The sequence below is a fragment of the Anabrus simplex genome, chromosome 8 (genome assembly GCF_040414725.1).
Source record: "Anabrus simplex isolate iqAnaSimp1 chromosome 8, ASM4041472v1, whole genome shotgun sequence".
In the NCBI taxonomy this organism is placed as follows: domain Eukaryota; kingdom Metazoa; phylum Arthropoda; class Insecta; order Orthoptera; family Tettigoniidae; genus Anabrus; species Anabrus simplex.
The window spans coordinates 220473284-220495595 of NC_090272.1; the positions used below are offsets into that span (position 1 = coordinate 220473284).

At 39.7% G+C, this 22312-nt stretch overlaps 1 protein-coding gene across 1 annotated transcript in view; it reads right to left on the minus strand.

Moving 5' to 3' along the window:
• LOC137501885 (uncharacterized) overlaps positions 1-15815 on the minus strand; it is a 51608-nt gene extending 35793 nt beyond the window's left edge. Inside the window, exons 1-2 of the mRNA XM_068229026.1 lie at positions 14764-15815; positions 2484-2582 (exon numbers count right to left, since the gene is read on the minus strand). Of these exons, the coding sequence (XP_068085127.1) occupies positions 2484-2582; positions 14764-15696 (1032 nt within the window). The 5' untranslated portion in view covers positions 15697-15815. The remainder of the gene's footprint in view (positions 1-2483; positions 2583-14763) is intronic.
• Between the last annotated feature and the right edge of the window lie 6497 nt (positions 15816-22312).

A 22312-nucleotide genomic window follows, 5' to 3' on the forward strand; every position in this document is an offset into this window, starting at 1 on the left:
GTTGGAAGGACAAGAAGAGATATGGTTAGAAATACTATGACAAGGAAAGAGTGTCTTAACCAAGAACCATTGATCAGTTTAATTGAACAGAAGGAATTTGGAGCACCTGGTGAGGATGGAAGAGGAAAGGAAGCCTAAACAAATATTCCAAGCAAGACCAGAGGAAAAAAGAGCGAGGGGGTGACCAAGGCTGGAATGGGACACCTACACTACGTCTTTGACCTGGCACAAAAGAGGGGAAAGACTCCAGCAGAATTGAGAAGATTGGCAACGGACCGGACTTCATATGGGAAGTGGCCGAAGGATCCGACACCAGCGAGGGTATAAAGGGAAAAGAGATAGAAGAAGAAGTAAACCTTCCACACCTTTCTACTCCTTTTGTCCATACTGTCATATCGAAATTGACAATGAAATTTTGCAGGGACGATGAGGAGACCCATAAAAGAGAGATGTACAAAAATTTAGCTGTCATTTCGAACTGGAAGGTTTTGAAATCTTAATACAAAATCCATGTGACAACGTAGCTTACTGGACAACCCCTGCTTCTTGCTTGATCATGCAGTGCACAGCGAAGTGGAGTTGCAGCTGTGCTGGAGAAAGACAGAAAGATGATGATGCTTGTTGTTTTAAGGGGCCTAACATCGAAGGTCATCGCCCCGACAGAGAAAGAGAGAGAATGAACTGGCAGGCTGCCACGTGCCAAGATGACTTTATTGTTACGGAACGAATGTGAAACATAAATGAGTTGCGTATAATAATAATTTTGTGTGGCTATTTCTAGCCGAGTGCAGCCCTTGTAAGGCAGACCCTCCGATGAGGGTGGGCGGCATCTGCCATGTGTAGGTAACTGCGTGTTATTGTGGTGGAGGATAGTGTTATGTGTGGTAAGTGAGTTACAGAAATGTTGGGGACAGCACAAACACCCAGCTCCCGAGCTACTGGAATTAACCAATGAAGGTTAAAATCCCCGACCCTGCCAGGAATCGAACCCGGGACCCTCTGAACCGAAGGCCAGTACGCTGACCATTCAGCCAACGAGTCGGACAATGAGGTGCGTTAATCGCATGATCCGAGAAGGGAAGATCTTTAATTCAAAAGGCAGCGATATGTTTTACTTTAGTGTTGTATGGAGAGTTGGTCAAAGAGAGAAGGAGAAAAGGAAGAATGGGAGTATGAGACTGAGCAGGTGTTGTAAGATGCTCAGGAATACAAAAGTGTGGAAGGTTTACACTACCCCTATATATTCTGATATTATGATGTGCGATGTACTGCCAGCAAGAGTGAAGTTGGAGAATACGTAGCTTTTCTAGCTTCAGGAACTAATTTCCAAATTGTATTTAAATATTTTAGCTATTGGTTTAACAACATACCGACACATGGGTACAAAGGTACAGCACAAGCATTTTCTGGGCATTAAAATGGAAAACAACGGAAAACCACCTTCAGGCCTGCCGACAAATTCAAAATGATTCCTCCCTAGCGAAATAATTTACGTCACTTTGGCGTCTTCACTATTTTCAGGATAACCATTTCAAAATACTTTTCAAAGTAGGGAAATGCTTTAACCCCTTCACCATCACATGTTTATTTCGGCACCCTGTGGGTGGGGGTGGTAGAATAACATCCACCGTATCCCTGCCTGTCAAAAGAAGCAACCACAGTTCCACTAGCCAAGTCTGGCATTTCTTCCACTTGTGCCAGTATCCTCCTATCCGACCTCCCTTGGTCAACTATTATTCTTTCCCGACCTTGACAGTATTAGGTTTTCGAGGCCTAGGGTTTGTTATTTTCACATCCTTCGGGACCCTTCCCTTTATTTTGTTGATTCCTTTACTTTTTCGAAGTGTCGGACCTTCTGATTAGTGTTACAAGGGTGGTAGCCGAGTACTTCCCCTGTCACCACGACCGTCTCGACTGCGTAGTATAGAATGTCTAACATCAGCAGCCACGACAAGCTGCAAGAAAGTGAACAAGTGCACGTCGTATCCTGCAATATACCCTTGCCTTGCGAGTGCTGGGGCTCCAAAGTCCCCAAGCTTTGCAGTATACTGTATATCGATTACTACAATGTAACAATTTCAGTTTTATTTCCAGAAGTTAATTAGGAGTAAAAATTGCAGTTTGTGAAAAATAAGAACAGTATGTGAAAAATAAGAATTACAAATACAAAAATATTTAAAAGTAATCATTATAACTAATTAGAATTAAATTACAAGTAATTTGATTATTTTTACTTGATTATTTACCAACTCTACTCGTAAATGACTATCGACAGTATCTGTCTTCCCAGTTGAATACCTGGCTATTGTTCAACTGACATACCAGTCCCTGGTATCGTGTAAATTGCACTTAAAGAAGTGTCAGGAAATTTGGGAATTCCTAATTACTCTAGATCTTAAAAGATCATTAAATGCAAGTCTCTAAACTCATCTACCCACCACAAGTTCACAGAACTATGAACTGTAATAATCTAATGTTCAAACCTGATTGTGGTCCATGTCCCCAGCCGCTACAACTGGTGATGGAGTGGTATAGCCACTGTCGCGAGACACTGTCCTTGACGGGCCGACGACTTCGTACAGCTACAATGAAAAGGACAGTGTGAGCATATCTGCGATATTTTTACCTTGTCATATAAAAAAAAATGTTGAGAACAAATGTGATTATGAAAATTATACTGAAGACAAACAATATACCAGAAAAATGAACTAACTTTTGGCGTACGGTACCCAAATTACCGTAAGAAAATCTGTATGATATAGTAGTCAAAATGGCTACTGTGCTGGGTGTGACAATGCAGTTTTGTATCACTGATATTTTGAACTATCATTTACAGGTACAAATACAAAGGTGATCATTGTAAAATGTATAAACAGGTGGAAGAAAAAAAAAGGAACTAATTGAGAAAAGAATATTGAACACCGCAGAACTAGGTTATCAGGGAGCTCCACAGAAAATGTTTATCAATGACCATCTGTCGTCGTACAATGCTGGAATTGCAGAGAGATGTAGGAGCCTAAGGCAAAATCTTTGCAATGTGGACCGGGGACTGTAAAATATATGTCCAAGAGGTGAGAGATGGTCCAACTTTGCATATATAACGAACGCAAAATAAATGAACTGGATTGAAAATACCCATTTTAAAAATGACATTAAGTGTGCAGGAAGTAGGCTATTACAATATACAAAACTACCAAAGAGAGCAATTATCTCGGGGAACTAATTTGATTACATGTTATGAGTCTCATTAATTTTATTATGAAATTTTATGAACAAGCATCAATTTTAAAGTGCTTGTATGCTTATGCATTAATGCACGCAATATTAGAAATAAGTTTAACGAGGTGAAATTAACAATGGGTCAGGCAGGTTTCCCAGAAACATAGTCATCACTAGTCTAGGTTACAAGGTATTGAGGCAGATTATTTCAATATTTCAGGGTTTAGATTATCACACTTATCAAGAAAGGGAAGAGGTGGGGACTGTTGATATACACGTCTGCAACATTATCAGTTAAAGATAGTAAAGAAGTGAACGAGTACCATAGTATTCTTGAATTCTATTTAATAAAACATGATCAACACTTTACAGTAATTTGATACTATAACCCAACAGAAAGTAACATAACAGAATCCATTAATGACCTAGAAAGTATACTAGCAGGAAGCATAAAACTAAATACTGTATCATTACAGGTGATATAAATTTTCTTGAAGATGTGCTTCATAAAACTTGTCTTCAAATATTAAAATGTTAGATTTTGACATCTGTAATAAGATCAATTCTAGTAAAATATCACTCTCACTGAGAGAGATAAATTTGCAGAAAAGGAACAAAATTAAATTATGCCAGCATCAATCAGTACTTCGCGTTTAACCCTAAACACACTTCAACAACAGACATAAAGCCTATGAGAGCCTGTGCCAGTGTTAGCAATTCAATAAAATGTTTATACATTACATAAAAATAAAAACCCATCAGCCGAAATAATAATAATATGAAGCAAGTAGCAGACAAGTAATCAAATTGAAGAGAGAACATAAAAAATATATATTATTGAAAAAAAATTGGAAAATCATACTTTCAATCTCCCACCCCCAAAATAAATTTCATTTCTTGAGAATTTACCTTGTCAGTGAATGTTTCTTAGACCGGCTACAGAAACTGAAATTACGGGTATTATAAAATTCTTGATGTACAAAGATAATATTGCCGACGATGGAATCAATAACATCTTTTTGAAAAAGTGTGGTAATCATTTATTATCATTGTTCATCCTTTCGATCACCATGTCATTCCCACTCATTACCAATTCACCGCTTCACAAGAAACTTGTGTGTTCGTTTTTAGAGAAGAGAGTTCCCCAATGTTTAATAACTTTAAATATATTGTAATGTAACATTCAACTGCCATAGAAATAATTACACTTACATGGCGCTGCGTACCAGAAGACCTCAATGTAACTTTTAATGTGTTTCCTTCAGACATTTTATCTTGACCTTATTTTAATGAACATTCGTCAATCATTTGGTAATACTTTTTTATTTATGTGCACTTCCTACAATGACAGGCTGCCTTACTCTTACAAAGTATACCCTAAAACTAGAATATTGAATGTATGTGTAACGAAGAGTTTTCTAGAGTTCATCCTTCTCGTATGCAGTACTATAGAGAATATTTCTAACAATTTGGGCGGAGCCTTTAATGGCTAAATGATAGTACAGATTCTTGATGATTATGATGATGATGATGATGCTTGTTGTTTAAAGGGGCCTACCATCGAGGTCATCGGCCCCTAATGGTACGAAATGAGACAAAATGAAATGACAAATTAAAAGTCCAAAAGCCTCCACTGACAGGAATTCAAAACGTGAGGGCAAAGAATGCATGGATGGAGATGAATAATCAGTGGATCCTACACGCAAAGTCTCGCATTCACAAAAACTGACGTGAAACAATAGTATTACTGACCAAGGGACTGCGTCTATAGCATAATACTAAATCGACAACGATGTTAGTCCAAAATGGTCCAAAATCCAAGTCATCGGCCTCTCATAATGGTACTTATAGTTAGGAAAGTAGAACCATGGCGTTTGTCATGTTGCGGTACTAATCTAAAGTAGCTTAGACTCGCGGCATTCCACACAGTATGGTACTAAACACAGGTAATGAAATTTGCACAGGGAATACAGACCAACGGTGTTTCGCACACTGCGGCGCTATTTACAGGCAACACAAACCTATGATGTTCCTCACAAAATTTGACTAACCACAGGAACCCGCGCTATCCCGGGGTGTTCCTCACATAGTGGATACTAAGCATAGGCAAGGCAGAACCGTGGTGTCGCTCATCCCATGGTGTTGCTCATATAGGGGTACGAATCACAGGTACTGTAGAAGCCGCCAACATACTCTATTGCTACTAATCACAAACCTATATGGTACCCAACATAGTGGTACTACGCACAAGCAAAAGCGTCTCGTGGTGTTAACCGCGTGGTGGTACAAAGCACAAGTAGTCTCATGGTTCTAATTTGATCATCCCTTGGTCGCCCCTTTTAGTCGCCTCTTACGGCAGGCAGGGAATACCGTGGGTGTATTCTTCATCTGCTTCCTCCCCCCACAGGGGGAAAGTGTGTTTGGTCCGCGAGAGGTATTTTATTTCCCTCAAATCCGCCAGCAAGCTGGTTAGGAACCCCCTATCCGCCACCTGGGACGCGCCACGTGGAAGTATCGCCTCTCCCCTTGCTACGCCAACGTAGTAGGTTCCTCGTACCGATTGTTGGGATACCCACACTTTTGAAAACTCTGCTAAATATTGATATGGTTCCTCTTGCTCTGATGAAAAGTCCTACAACCCTTATACAGGAGGTGTTGTATGATTCTATGAAGTAGCTGATGGTTGGTTCATAGAGGGTTCGCTTCGCATCTACCTCTGCTGGCTGACTGGAATCAACCTCGCATCTAATGGTGGGGTCCAGAATATATGAAAGTTTATTTCTTTGTCAATTGCAATTATTTCTCCAGTTGCTTCCACCGTCAACAATACATGGCATCTCTTCATGTACCTTATATTCTTTCTGAGAGAATGTTGCTGCAATTCAAAATCTTATTCTGTTGTGCCAAACATTCCTGAGCATGTCCCCCCGTGGACATGAACCAAGAACATGAGCTAGGCTTTCAGGCTCACTGCAGTATCTGTAGTGGACCCCATCCCAGCTACATCCAGAGAGGGACCCATACAGGAAACCACGTTGTATTGCATTTTCAGCAAGAAACAAGAGTGGGACAATTTAAGACATTTGTGGAAGCAGCAATTGAGGTATGCGAGAAAACAAAAGCAACGGTTAAGGGAAAGGAGACACGGTGGTGGACAGACAAAATAAAAAAACAAAATAAAAGGAAGGAACAAGGTGAAGAAAGAAATGGATAAGGAAAAGCAAAAAAAGTATCAGAGAGATGAGAATAAGATAGAAAGGTTACATGTGGAATACAAAAGATAGAAACTACAAGTAAAGAGGAGTATCAAGGAAGAAAAGGAGAAATGTTGGGGAGAGTTTACAAACAAAGTTGAGTAAGATAGTCGAGGAAATCAGAAACTACTATACAGAATAATAAAATCGAAAATAGTAAATCAAGGGGGAAAAAAAAAAAAAAAATCAAGGCATTAGAGGGAGAAGATGGATCTATAGCAGGCCTACATGACGAAAAGGGTCTTCAGAAGGTGATGGCAAAATATTTTGAAAAACTTGATGAGGATGACTGCTCGGAGGAAGAAGATAAGGAAATGTAAATAATAGATGGAGAAAAGAAGATAACCCGATAACATGGTTGAAACTTGAAAGGGCAGTCAAAGCAATGACCAAAGGTAAAGCAAGTGGAAAAGACTAATTCAATGCTGACATGATTAAGGCAACAGGAAGCAGTGGACTACAGTGACTATACCGAGCCTGCAATGCCATATGGAAGGATGAAAGGATACCTGAAGATTGGCAACAAGGAAGCATTGTACTATTGTTCAAAAAAGGAAATAGGAAGAAATTTGAAAATTATAGAGGTACAACCCTATTTTCACATGGGCTAAAAATAATGGAGAAAATCATAGACAAAAGACTGAGTGATATAGTAGAAACACAGAGGAAGAACAATATGGCTATAGACCGAATAGATCAACAATAGACTTTATATTTACAGTGCGAATGATAATGGAAAAACATCTGGAAAGGAACAAGGAAATCATATTCGTATTTTTGGATTTGGAAAAAGCTTATGATACAGTTAAGAGAAAACATGTATGGAAATGCCTACGGAAAAGGAATGTACTAAAATAATTAACAAGATAAAAATGTTGTATCATGAGAGTAAAAGCAGTGTACACATGGGGAGTGGTGACTCTGAAACATTTTATACAAAAAAGGGTCTGAAGCAAGGAAGTGCACGGTCACCATTATTGTCTATTATACTGATGGATGAAATCATAAAACTTGTAAAACAGAGTATTAGTAGTGATGAAGTGAATGCTTTGGTATTTGCAGATGATGTGATTTGGGGAAAGGGAGAAAAGAAAGTACAAAGGGGACTGGACATTGGGAATGAAAATCTGAAGGAGTTTGGAATGGTAATTAGTAAAAAGAAAACTATAGTCATGCACTGTGGAAAAGAGAAAAAGATGATGATGATGCTTGTTGTTTAAAGGGGCCTAACAGCGAAGGTCATCGACCCAAAGAGAAAAAGAGAAGCCAAGTGAACATGGACGGAGAACGGTTAGAGAATGTAGAAGAGTTTACATATCTGGGTAGCATTATTAATGGAAGTAATGAAATCAACCCTGAAATTAATAACAGACTAAGTAAAGGTACAACATTTTACCATTAAGTCAGAGAGCTTTTATGGGATGACAAAGTACCCAAGAGAACAGAATTAACATTATATAAACAGTATTTCATACAAATTGTAACATACTGACTAGAAATGCTGGTAACTAATAAGAGACAAGATAGTAAGATCCAAGCAGTAGAAATAAAATTTTTAAGAACGTTGGTTAAAAAAGACAAGAAAAGAGAGAATCCAAAATATTAAAATCAGAGAACAGCTAAATACAGAACCACTAGTACAGAACATACAGAAAGCAAGACCGAGATGGTTCAGAGATGTAAAAAGAATTGGAAAGGAACGGGTAGGGAATTGGAAAGAGGAGTTAAGGGAAAGAGACCAGTTGGAAGACCGAGAAGAAGGTGGATGGATCAGATCTGGAAGGACATTAAGAGAAGCTGGATTGATGTGACAGAAGTAATGGAGCAGGAAAAGTGGAAGGACAGAAACGAGTGGAGGAAGCTTGTTAACCACACCCGGGCAACTGGTGTGGGACACTGATGATGATGATGATGATGATTTGCACTCTGATCCGGAGAGTCCAATTATGGTGTCTATCTATCAGTTGGCCGGTGTGTATTCCTGATAGAGGTTGGCTCCCTTACCGTGAGTTCTTAATGCACACCATTTGCTATATACTCCTTTTTATCCTTAGCGTTTCTCTTAACTTCCTTGCGCTAAGTTCTTCGAGTTGGGTCTACATTTCTTAGGTCAAGTCTCTCTCAAGTTACTCTTTGCAGTTGGATTTGGCAAAAAAAAAAAAACACATCCGTACAGTGTTCATATTATTGTTCATGCCTTATTTTATACTTCTGTCTGCCTGCTGTCATTTGTTGATGGATGCAGTACTTTTGCATCCACCTCTTGGCACAGGCCACAGCAAAATGTAGCTTCCACTGAAGTCTCAGTCTCATCCTTGGCTGTGACAATATGGAAGCTTTTGGGGTATGGGTGGCACCAAGTAATGGCATTCGGAGCACAACAATAAATTAAAAACTTCTGACACAAATCTTTGCAAAGTAATTTTAAAAATATACCGGCATCTGGTCCGCAATACAAGATGGTGGGAGTAAATACGAATATCCCTGGCAAAACCGATAACAACTCATTTAAAGTTAAAAACTTTAAGATTGTTCCGTATTGAATAGAGAAATAAGAAGATGTACAATATTATAGGGAAGGATCCACCTTTCAATACTCCGTAGTAAAAAGTAGTTACAACCTGTTTATTGGGACCGGTTTCAACACATTTCAAGTGTCATCATCAGCCAATTAGCGAAGATCTTAAAACAACTAATATATTGAACACAGGCAAAATATCGTGTTTTGAACATTAACTGAATTGCTACGATATGATACAATGTTAATATTTTGCCTGTGTTCAATATATTAGTTGTTTTAAGATCTTCGCTAATTGGCTGATGATGACACTTGAAATGTGTTGAAACCGGTCCCAATAAACAGGTTGTAACTACTTTTTACTACGGAGTATTGAAAGGTGGATCCTTCCCTATAATATTGTACATCATCTTATTTCGATAACAACTCTGCGGAAATTCAAAATTTTTTGTTCATAATTTGTTGAGACAAAGTTTTTTACAAAAACTGATGTTATTTTGTTCAAAAACACATGTGAGCTGTCCACGGCTAGCCTTAAAACAGACATATTCAGCCTGTGACTGCTCGTCAAAACTGTTCTTTTCAATCACAGATTCGCATATCATGTTTTCAATTTCTGGAAACTCTGCCTTTTGATATAGATGTTTATTCCCATAGAGAACCTGAAATATTTGTCCCGAATGAGTAAATACATAATACCAATATAGTTGGTCCATTATTGGACATTATAAATTTTCCAGCTAACTCATTCTTGGTTGCCAGTGTTTCGCACCACATTCCAACGGCAATCAACATCTACCGGTATATCATCTGATGGCCAGGCAGGCATCAATGTTTGAAAATGAGAAAGTCTCTCATAGTGCATTGGCATTCCCGGTGGCTCCAAGTAGCCTACACAGTTGCCTCCACGGTATGCACTAGTCATGCATCCTGTTAGGTGTGCTATTTATCAACTGATGAGCCCAAATTAGCATACTGGAGCGAAACTCTGACAATCAGGAATGAGTTAGCTGAAAAACTGATAATGTCCAATAATGGACCAACTATATTGGTATTACAATGCTGCCTCTTGTCCACGAAAAGTCTAGCAGCAGATACAATTTGTATGTTCAAGACAAGCTTTGGTTTCCATCCATAACTCTTGTCTGATTCACTCTTTCTTCCCAAGTGAGATTAGCAATTTGATCTGCCTCTCCAATAATGTGGAGCTTTTCTTTAACCGTGGACGACTTGTGACAAGAACTCACGCCAGCCATCCTGAACGCATACCACCACTGAAACTGATGCCATGCAAAAGACGCAATATGTATGCAGCTCACTTCTCCCTTGTGGCAGAAACAGAGTTGCCATCAGAAAAATACTGACTTCCAGAGCATGTCAAATGCACTGTAAAAAAAAAAAAAAAAAAAACATACACTACAGCCCTTGAAGGGCCTTGGCGTACCAAGCAACCGCTGCTCAGCCTGAAGGCCTGCAGATAACGAGGTGTCGTGTGGTCAGCACAACTAATCCTTTCGGTCGTTATTCTTGGCTTTCTAGACGAGGGCCGCTGCCTCACCGTCGGATAGCTCCTCAATTTTAATCACATAGGTTGAGTGGACCTCGAACCAGCCCTCATGTCCAGGTACATATCACTGACCTGGCCGGGAATCAAACCCGGGGCCTCCGGGTAAGAGGCAGGCACACTACCCCTACACCACAAGGCCGGCGCACTGTACCAACCTTGATGCAAATATCTGCATCCCACCTTTTTAACACCAAATTTAGAAATATATATGACCGAGCTCGATAGCTGCAGTCGCTTAAGTTCGGCCAGTATCCAGTATTTGGGAGATAGTACGTTCGAACCCCACTGTCGGCAGCCCTGAAGATGGTTTTCCGTGGTTTCCCATTTTCACACCAGGCAAATGCTGGGGCTGTACCTTAATTAAGGCCACGGCCGCTTCCCACTCCTAGCCCTTCTCTGTGCCATCGTCGCCATAAGACCTATCTGTGTCGGTGTGATGTAAAGCAACTAGCAAAAAAAATAAAATATATGTGGGGCATTTTCACATACATACTTAAGATTACAGCTTGTAAACTTATAGGGTATAAAAAATGGCTTAAAACAAGAACTGATGCAGTAAATGAAAGAAACAGAGCAAAATAAATCATTGGCAAATTGAAGAAATAATGGTGAGAAAGCGCAGCATGGAATAACAGAAGCAGACAAGTATGAAGTTGGAATTCCATGAAAACAATTTGGTGTAATATTCATTTATAGGAAGAGGAAATACGGATTTGAATAATTTACCAAGGGATGTGCAAAAGACTACGTAAACAACTGATAGATCAGTGGTAAATGAATGGAAATCAGTTGATGTCGCTAACAACCAAGTTCATGGGGAAGAAAACGATGATGGCAGTAAAATTAAGCTTGAGGTAGTATGGTATAAAAGATGGCAAATATACTGTAGTGTCATAAAGCAGCAAGAAGAGATGAAATTAGATCTGAAATATTGAAATATATCCAGTAGGGAGCAATGAAATGGCTTCATAGAGTAACAGGATGAGCGTGGAATGTTAGTAAGGTGCCTTCTGTTTAGACCAAGGCAGTAACTGCACCTATCTATAAGCAAGAGAACAAGAAGAATTGCAAAAACCAACGCGGTATTTCATTGAACAGTTGTTGTCCAACATCCACTCCCCTCATATACGAAGGGAAAAAAGCTCTGGTATGAGAATGGAAGAAATGTCGCAGCAACCCTCAACTATACTTACATCCGGACTGCAAATTTCAGAAACCAGTGAGATTGAAAACAAGAAACCCATCATGGAAAATAGCAGAAAGGCTTACTAAATCACCTTATAATGCAGATCAGACCTATAAAGAAAAATGGTCTTCATTTCCCGATCACCTAGGTTTAAAGCTCCGCCTGGTTTCAATTTACCTAGAAAGGCATGGACATCTTTAAACAGAATTAGGACAAACCACGGAAGATGCAAATTGTGCCTTTGCAAGTGGGGTAAAGCTGAAGACTCATTCTGCGACTGTGACAATGTCCCCACACCATCCAACATGTTGCTACGGAGTGCTCAAGAAGATGATTTGAAGGAACTATTCAAGACATACACAGTGTCACCGATGAAGTTGTGAACTGGTTGATTACACTGGACATTACATTTTAATTTACCTGATCTGTAAATACTGTATACAGCTTATTGCAATATTTAAATTTCCAATGTATCCTTATTTTTCCATACAAAATAATAATAATCAGATTCTATTGAGTGACACTCAATATTTGGAAATATTTATTTTTATTTCTGTCCAGAAACACACAGGAATTTGAAATTTCGAACTTATCTTAATTTTATTATTTTTATTCCTCGTTTAACTCTTTGGCATCCCTAACGCTCCAGATTACTCAAATATTATCACCTGCCCGACATGCTGAACCCTCCAAAGCACTCTTCACACTCACGTTCATTAGAAGCGTGTTGAGAGAAATATTGAAGGGTCTTGTGAAACCATACTGTATTCCCTTGACACAGCAAGCTGTCAGAACCTTGTTGACAGCATTACCTGTGTATATTTGCCAAGCAGACCTACTTTATAACGCCTTTAATTAGAGATTATTCTTGTTCAAGTTCCCACCATGTCGTCTAATCGCGAAGTTGTGTCAAAAGGTTCTTATGCTGTCAACGAATTCCGATTCTGTGAATGATTGTACAGTGAAACGAAAAACCGGTAAAGGTAATGAAGAAATAGAAATTTCGTGTCCTTGTGCTGTCATAAATTACACAAAACATATGGGTGGCGTGGACATCAGTGATCAGTTATGAGAATAATACAGGGTGGGCGATCGTCTAAACAATGGTGGAAATTTATTTTTCATTTTGTGATCAATGTGTGCGTTGGGAACAGTTTCAGAGTAACCGACCAGCTCTCGCAGCTCATGGAAACACAGCTGAATTTTAGGCGCAACTTGGTGAAACAGCTGATCGGGAACTTCACATCTCACAAACGTACAGACAGGAAAAGAAGTTTACCCATCGGCTATCCATTCCCTAAATTATTTCATTCTCTTGTGAAGATACCTGGCTGTGCCAAAGTGTGTGCTTTGGGTTTACAAATGAAAAACACGGCAGCTTCTGGGAGAAAAACATTCAAATGTAAGCAGTGCAATCTACCACTGTGCAGGACGGGGTGCTTTTTGGAATACCATCAGGAACGAAATGTGGATATTCAAAATTAGGGTGAGTACAGATTTATATGCACGAATCATTTAGGAACAAAATGCAACAGAAATTACATTTATCTCTTTATTCGTTTGACTTCTAGTTATTCTCTTTTAAATGGTGGTTTATGCTGCTGTGCCTATTGGGATTTAAAGGACTGTCAGAAAGCACGGTAATTACGGCCGGGCATGTGCCTATAAATGGGAACGGCAAAGGATTAATAGTGTGTTTTTTACAGGTATCTTACAGTGTAATATTTATGTTGAACTTGCGTGTTCGACAAGCTGAAAAGCTTTTAAGGTACATCCAACCAAGTTGATACTACTTGGTTCGAAGCAGTTACAGGGGATTGATAATGCTATATTTCAACTTTGTTGTTCATAGTTTACATAGATCATTTACTGAAAGATTTAAAATGGCAGGGAGGGATTCAATTGGGTGGAAATGTATTAAGCAGTTTGGTCTACGCTGACAACTTACCATAGTTTTAAAGGCAGACAGTGGTGAAAGCCGTTAATCTAATATCTAATACCTGAAAATATGTGCAGCAAGTATGATCTGAAAATGAACATCACCATAACCATACGAAATAAACCTAGGATGATTCAATATGATTGGGAATTTAAAAGTAAAACAGGACCATTTCAAGTACTTAGAATGTGTATTCTCGTAGGATGGTAGTATAGTAAGTGAATCAAGGTGCAGTAACGCTAATGCAGCGAGCTCACAGTTGAGATCACTGTATTCTGTATGAAAGAAGTCAGCATCTAAACAATACTATATGTACACCAGTCTGTTTTCAGACAACACTTGCTGTACAAGAGTCCAAGAAGTAACAGACCCAAAAGTACCAAGAATGATTGCAGGTACATACAGGAGGGAACAATGGCAGGGTACTACTCGGAATGAGAAGATAAAGGCTAATTACGAATAAATTCAACAGATGAAGCAGGAAGCATAAACCAGCTTCCGTGGTAGGTTCAAGTGAGAATGAAGAAAGATAGAACACCCAGGAGAATAATGGACTCTGTAAAGAGAAGTAGAGTGTGACCAAGGCAATGAATGATTTGAAAATAATAATAATAATAATAATAATAATAATAGAACTAAACGAGGTCCCACAAACAAAGGATTGCTGAGGTGCATAGTCAATTCACAGAGGTCTGCAGACTGAGTGCTGATAGGCATAACAGTTTACAATGAAGATGTAAGTTACTAATATTACCACATCTGAACAGTCATAGTTAGCTGTGATTTACTTTTGAGGAAGAAGAACATCGTTTTCATGAAACCAAGTTTCCTGTAGTTTGTCTCCTACATGGTATAAACACAAAATATTATAGCCATCAATCTTTAATAATGAATATTGAATGAATATGATCATTTAATCATTTGTTCACCATTCCTTTATTTATTTATCTATTTAATAGATTATTTGAAACCTGATTCTATGACTTTCAAACTAAATTCTCTCAAAAAATAAATCATAATTCTGCACGTCTACTGACCAAACTATAATACGGAAACATACATTGTGGAAATATAACTTACCAATTCAACATCAGGCCAGTTCTCCTCAGGATCCAGCACTGCAACTTCCGGGGATAAGATTATCCTCACATCATCAGGAGACACTGAACTCGTTAAATTATCTTCAATCAGCACCTGCTGCTGACCCGATCTATTCGAGACGTCACTGGAATTCTCTTGTATCGAAGACTGGAGCACAGCAGACTGTGATGAAGCAGAAGCAGCCGAGTTTTGTTCACGTGCAACATCCTGCACTGAGGTGGATAAAGGAACCTGTGTTGTGCTGCATTCCGAAGTAGCAGATCTACACATCTGTTCATAACCTGTTGAACTACTGTGTGTAGTCAAAGAGGACAGGGGAATGTTCTGCTCCGTCTCCGTCAGGTCATTCTGCCTAGCTGCAGACTGTTCTGCCGATGCTTGAGATGAATTTTCTACCCTTGATAAGTTAGGTTGTTTTGCAGAGGACAAGGAATGATTCTGTTCCATACCCAACAAGCCTGACGTGCTTGGTATGAAATGTGATGAGTTATCCTGTTCTGTTACAGAATTTATTCTCGTAGAACACAATGGGAGGTCAGGTTGAGTCTCCAGTGAATTATCTTGTCTTTGATATGACGACACTGGAGGAAGATGCTGGTGAATATTTGAAGAGTTAATCTGGTGCGGTACTAACCGTGATGGAAAATTTTGTATATTCGTTCCTGAGAAAGAATTTCTTCCAGATGTCAACAGGTTATTATGTTCACCCTCCAATGAAGTGCTGCTTCTTTGAGATAATTTATCCTGCACACCTGTCAAGATGATCTGGTTTGACGAGGGAAGTGACGAACAAGTATCTTGCATACCTGATGAAATGTCTGGTTGAGAGATGGGACACGATGAAAGACTATGCTCAGCATCCAATGGTCCTGTTTGTTGCGACATGGAATGGGACGATAGATTCTGCTCCATTTGCGATGAAATTATTCTTCCACCGCTTAATTGAGGATGTTTCTGACTTTCTGATGTAAAGATTTGTCTTGAAGAAGATGACAGACTTGCGTGTTGCAATGAAGGCTGTGCAAGGAGAAGAGGTCCGGAACCAGAAGAGGATTTTGTTCCAGTAGTCAATGGCAAGCTTGATTGTACCTCAGATAAACTGGTTCTTTCCACGTTTGATGGAAGATTTGGCTGCATGTCTGGTAATCTAGTCATGGGATGTAATGAACGACTTTGTTGCACTTGTGAGGTGCTCGTTAATCCTACAGAAGTTGACAGACGATTATGCTGCATTTTCAAACCACTGTGCCTTCTTGACTCAGTCGAATTTGCAACCAGCTGTTGCACACCTGGTATGTTGTTCTGATCCATTTCTGCGACATTAGATTGCCTGCCAGAGAGCTGTGATTCTGTTAGGGTCTTTCTACCTGCACGTGATGAAATATTCTGCTGCTTGTCCAACATCACAGTTTGTCTCAAATCAAGCGATAGATTAGTCTGCTCTTTATCCAATATGCTTAATGACCTCCCTGAATTCAGTGAATGATGAGAGAAAGTACTCGTATTTGGATGCGAAGATAACATATCCTGCTGAATATTTGGCAACTCTCCTTGATTTGATACAGAATGTGATTGTGCCTCAGATACACTGGCTTGTGTCTGGCTATGTGAGAGTGGGGGGATAGCTAGCAAAGTAGAGCCACTTAATTGTCTCGACTCAGAAATTGCCAAGAGATTCTGTTCCACTTCAGAAGAACTCATCCGCCTTCCAGGTACTGTGGGAGGATTCTCTCTCTCAGAAATAGTTTCTTTGGATAAAGACTGTAAAATATTTTGCCCAACTCCTGATGATCTCAGTAATTCTTTCAAACTCGAGGTAAACAGATGGTTCTGCAATGCTTCTAACAAACCTGTCTGCCTGGCTGATGAGGCAACATCCGACACACTGGTTCTGGTAGTTGATGAGAAATTCTGACTCCTCTCATTATCTGCCTCTTGTGAGACAGATGGAACTGTGTTTGAATTAATATCTTGGGGATTACTAAGAGATGGTAAGGTGTGTGTATGCTTCCTAGAGTAAGTACGAATACTCTTATGAACTGATGCTGCAGTATTTGATATATCTGTGTTTTTGTCTAGAGATTCATTTTTATCAGAATTCACCTTCCTTACTTTCTCAGACACCTTTCTGTTAACTGCAGCAAGTGGTGGGTTTGATGCATGAGCCTGATTATTAGTATTCTGCTGAGATTGCTGCTCATATCCTTTTGCATGCTGAGACACATTCATTCTGTTACATAACACACTGGATAAAGAACCTGAGACTAGTTCTCCTTCCTGACTATGTCTTCGATTACTTGAACCATTAATCCGCTGATGGGATTGGATGGCAGATGCATTAGAAACACTGCTGATGTTTTGGTTATTATGAGGAGACTGCATTTCCTGACTATGTCTTCGATTACTTGAACCATTAATCTGCTGATGGGAATGGATAGCAGATGCATTAGACACACTTCTCATGTTTTGGATATTATGAGGAGATTGCATTTCCTGACTAGGCCTTTGATTGCTTGAACCATTACTCTGTTGGTGGGAATTGAAAGCAGATGCATTAGCGGCAATGCTTATGTTTTGGTTGTTTTCAGGAGGTCCCATATCCTGACTAGGTCTTCGACTGTTTGTACCATTGATCTGTTGGCGGGAAATTGAAGCAGATGAATAAGAGACACTGCTAATATTTAGGTTTTTTTGAAGAGGTTGCGTTTCCTGACTAGGTCTTCGACTGTTTGAACAAGTAATCTGTTGGGAACTGGAAGTAGAAGCATTAACACCAATGCTATTGTTTTGAGGAGAATGCATCTCCTGACTAGGCCTTCGACTGTTTAAACCATTAATCTGTTGATGGGAACTAAAAACAGATGTATTAGGGACAAGGTTGATTTGAGAAAGTTGCATCTGCTGACTAGGTCTTTGACTGTTCAAACCATTAATATGTTGGTGGGAACTGATGGATGTATTAATGATACTGCTTATGTTTTGGTTGTTTTGAGGACGCTGCATTTCCTGACTAGGTCTTCGATTGCTTGAACTACTAATCTGTTGTTGAGAACTGAAAGTAGATGCATTAGAGACACTGCTACTGTTTTGGCTGTTTTGAGTAGGTTGCATTTCCTTTCGTCCTCCATTATGTATCCCCTCCGCTGGAACCGAGGCCTGCAATAGCGTAGGATTCCTTCCTTGAACTCTCTGCTCATGTCCTGATGCATGGTGGGATACAATCATGCCCTGACATCCATGGTGCAGATTAAATGATGAACCTTCTTGACTAGACTGATTGTTCATACCTCTGACCTGTTGCTGAGAACTGAAGCCAGCTGCATTGGGGATGTAACTAATGGTATTGCTGTACTGAGGCAGTTGCCTTTCGTTCTGACTTCTGTGACTCATCTGATTTGTCTGAATTCTACTCTGGCACAAATTACTACTTGGACCTTGTGCACTGTAATTCAAATTTCCATTTCCCATATAAGGAGGTGGAGGTCTACCTTGGTTCTGAGAAGAATTCTGAGAAACATCGCCGTAAGGAGCTAAATAAGGATGGTGAGCATTGTCAGAAACTGAGTTACCCCACCTAGTAACAGGAAGTTGACCGTTTTCTCCAGCATATACATACATTCCCTCACTTGTAACTTGTGGCTGATTCACTGCACCTCTGATATTATATCCATAATGTCTACTCAACGATGGATTATGTGATGGATTCCACTGAGGTTGAACTACTGCTGAATTGGATGACTGATATTGATTATAAGTACTATGATTAGGAAAACGGGTATTGGGAACTGTTTGATGACTGCAGAGAGACTGCTGGGCACGAAAAGAATTCTGTTCCCATAAAGTATTTTGACGTAGCAGGTGAATGGATGATTCTCTTGGTCTAACTATGTTCTGCTGTTGTGCAGATGCATGCACTGCCACATTCTGGGGATAACATGTTCCACTGCTTTGAAATCTAACAGCCTGAGAACTGGGAAGGAGGTTACTCCGCCTGACAGGCATGCGAGAGAGAGCACTCAACGGCAATGGCGGTGGGACCGGAGACTGGGCCAGAGGACCAATAAGCTCTGGTGATAGGGTCACATTTGGTGGTCCTCGATTCATCGCCGAACCAGATTTAGAATGTTGAAGAACAGAACTAGAAGCCACTCTGGCATGCTGTAAACTTTGTGCATTTGTCTGCAAAAGTTCCTTGTCAATATTACAAGCTTCCCTATTTGCGAAGTTTTGAATCATATTCATAGTTTGAGCCTCAGTACGCAATTGTCCTGAACGTGCTAAAGCAGTCATTTGTCCAGCACTACCAGTTCCATGAGAATGATTTCCTGGTCCACTTGTAGAGTTGTTAAGAGGTCTGTTCACACAATCAGTATTACAGGATATATTTGCAGTCACCTGGCGTTCGCTATTCTGGGCCACAGCTTGAGGAGTAAACACGGACGGATAAAGTCTAGCTAGTTCCCTCAACAACATGGCAACTTGCTCGAAGTTCTGGGTTGTGCAACAATGGCCATCAACAGTTGCAGCAAGAGCAGCAAATATGTAATGCTTGAAATAATTGTAGACAACGGGAAAACATTTACGAAGTGTCTGATAGCGGATAGCTACCATTTGAAACGTACTGTTGCGCTTTACATGAAGTTCACGTTCACGTGTACATTCATGTTCTACTCCACTCTCAATCCCCAAACTTGATGCAACTTCACAACATGCCGCAGAATCTCCTGGAGTATCCATCATTTTCTTCCGCAGTAAAGGAGCATCTTTGTAAATGCTAGCCATAAGATTAGCCAACAGCTTTAAAGGAACCTTCAAGTTATCAGGAATATTAGTCAGCAGATTTCTAAGTTCATTATTATTTAATTCTACAGACGGTACACCACCTGAATGTATTCTATCCCCAACGCCTGTAGTTTCTTTATCCAAGACTCGGTCATCACCACACTGCTCAGCAGTATGGCCCCCCCTCTCCAATGCTATAAGTGGTGGTGGTGGTACTGCTGCTGCTCCTGTTGGTGGTGGTGGCTGTTGTCGCTGTTGTTCCAAAAACTGTTTACTATACTCTGAGCTAACTCCTAGACTTTCAGGTTTCCTAACTCTAATTGCACCAACAATTGAATTATTAGAAGAATTTTCATCAGATTCACCGACATTTTCCACCGATAAGCTGTTGGGCTTAGAAGCCGTAATGGCTGATGATGAACAAGTGGCACTCTTCACTGGTAATACACCGGCACTGTCCAAACTTTCAGTATTTGATGACAAAATGCTTAAACAAGAACCATCATCTATACTTGACTGGAATTTTTTTCCACAAGACACAACATTATGTTCTGCATTAACTTTTGATGGTTCTGCTGTAGAAGCAGCGGGTGAAATATTACCAACTCTATTGTCCTCTCTCAAATTATCACCATCAGAATATTCTGAACACAGACTTCTTCCTCCTTCATTGACTTTTCCCTGAACATCTGCCAAATTTTCCTCCATTTTCTTTGAAGATGAATAGAACTTGGAGGATCCATTATTATAATTGTCATTAGGTAAATTGGTTATCTTCATACCTGATTCGCTCCTAGGTTCTGATTCTCTAACGACCGAGGCAGTTGTAGCATCTATCAAGGGAGATGTTCCTGTGCAACTAGAAGTAGTTTCATTGGTGGTGGTGGTAGTAGTAGTAGTAGGAGGAGGAGGAGGAGGAGTACTGGTGGTGGTGGTAGTAGTAGTAGTAGTAGTAGTAGTAGTAGTAGTAGCAGCAGCAGCAGTTGTAGTAGTCAAACTGTTTGAAGAAAGATGATCACTGGTATTCGAGCTGGCCAGTAAAGGAGTCAAAATCGGTGAAGTTGGCACAGCTGATTTTGAGGTTGGTGTCCTAATTTCTTTTGAATTCAGGACAGGAGATGACTCTGTTTTACTAGGAGAACTACAATTAGAAGCTTTATTTCCAATTAAAGAAGGTGCAAAAATGTTTGACGATTGCTCTTTGAGTTTCTTCGGATCATTTGTAACAGCACCACCTGATGAGATTGTTATTTTAAGAGGTAATTCTTGGGAAATCCCTGAACTTTCCACAGGGTTAGAAAGTATTGTTATTTTAAAAGGTAATTCTTGGGAAATCCTTGTATTTTCCATTACGTCAGAAAGTGTAGCATTTTCAACTGGTGGGTCATAGTCATTACCTTGAGCTGCCTTTGAAGATTCGCAAGACTCCTTTCTGTTCTCTTCCATTTCCATCAGTAACGGCATGCTGGGAGGAACACCTGCAGGGTTCATTTGTCCTTTATCAATCGTCCTAAATGACTCCTTACATGTAGATCTTTCTGGAATATTATTCTGTTTAATACCGACTGTTCTACATGAAGGGACCAGAACTTCTGGAAGATTTCTGTGACTTTTTACTGCTGTGGTTGATGAATGCTTGTTGGATACAATTCTAGGAAGGATTTTCTTTCCCCCATCACCTGTCTGGAGCAACTGCTTTCTGGTCAGAATTGCTGGGAGGTATTTATGTTTCGTATTAACTGCAGGTTGATTCTTCTCTTTGAACAAAATCTCTGGAAGGCTTTTGTGCTTCACTTGTGTGCTTAATGAACACTTTTGAGGAACTTCAGAGACTCTCTTGTGCTCCACATCAACTGAGCTTAGTGATCGCTTTAGAGATACAACTCCTGGAGTTTTCTTGGATTCCAAATCAACTGTGCTTAATGATCCCTCACTGGAAGTATCAGGATGATTTTTGAGTTTGTCATCCACCATACTAGACACAACAACTGCTGATGCATTAGACAGAACGGTACAAGGATGCAACTGTACCTCATCCACACTGTGTTTATTCTCAGCACAAATTTCTCCTTTAAAATTAGGCATGGATAAATCACGTGAATGTTCAGTCTCGCTACTTTTTGCATCCTCTCCAGCGTCATCTGCAGCATACAAAGTCAGAGTTCCATCACTATCAGAACCTGAATACAAACCTTCAAGAAGTTCCAAATTATCTGCAGGATGAGAGTTACTACTGAGAGTTCCCTTTCGGTCCACAGTATCAGTACACATTGACATATCGTTGCTGTATAAGTTTTGCTCTTCGAAGGAGTTCTTTCTATCACTGCAGACAGTATTTACATTTTCCAAATCAGGATCTGCCCTGGATTCATTATCAAGAGGGGTAACAACCTTAGGACATTTCTGAATTGCATCAGTTTGTGCAGACAATGTATCATTCTTTCTTCGCATTCGATTAGCAACTCTAAGCTGAGCTGAAATTTCAACTTCAATCTTTTTCAGTACCCAAGGCATACTTTCAACAGATTTCTTTTCTGTATCACTACCGTTTCCAGAATCGGGAACAGGAATGTTCTGCAGTTTTTCAAAGTCAAATGTTGACGAATCATTTGTACCACCATGCTCTTTCCCAAATAATTCTTCATAACGTTTGTTTATTTTCATTTCTCTACTTTCAATGGTATTTTGACATTCCACAGAATTTTGAAGATCAACAGTACTTGCAATTGGGTTTAAGCAAAACTTT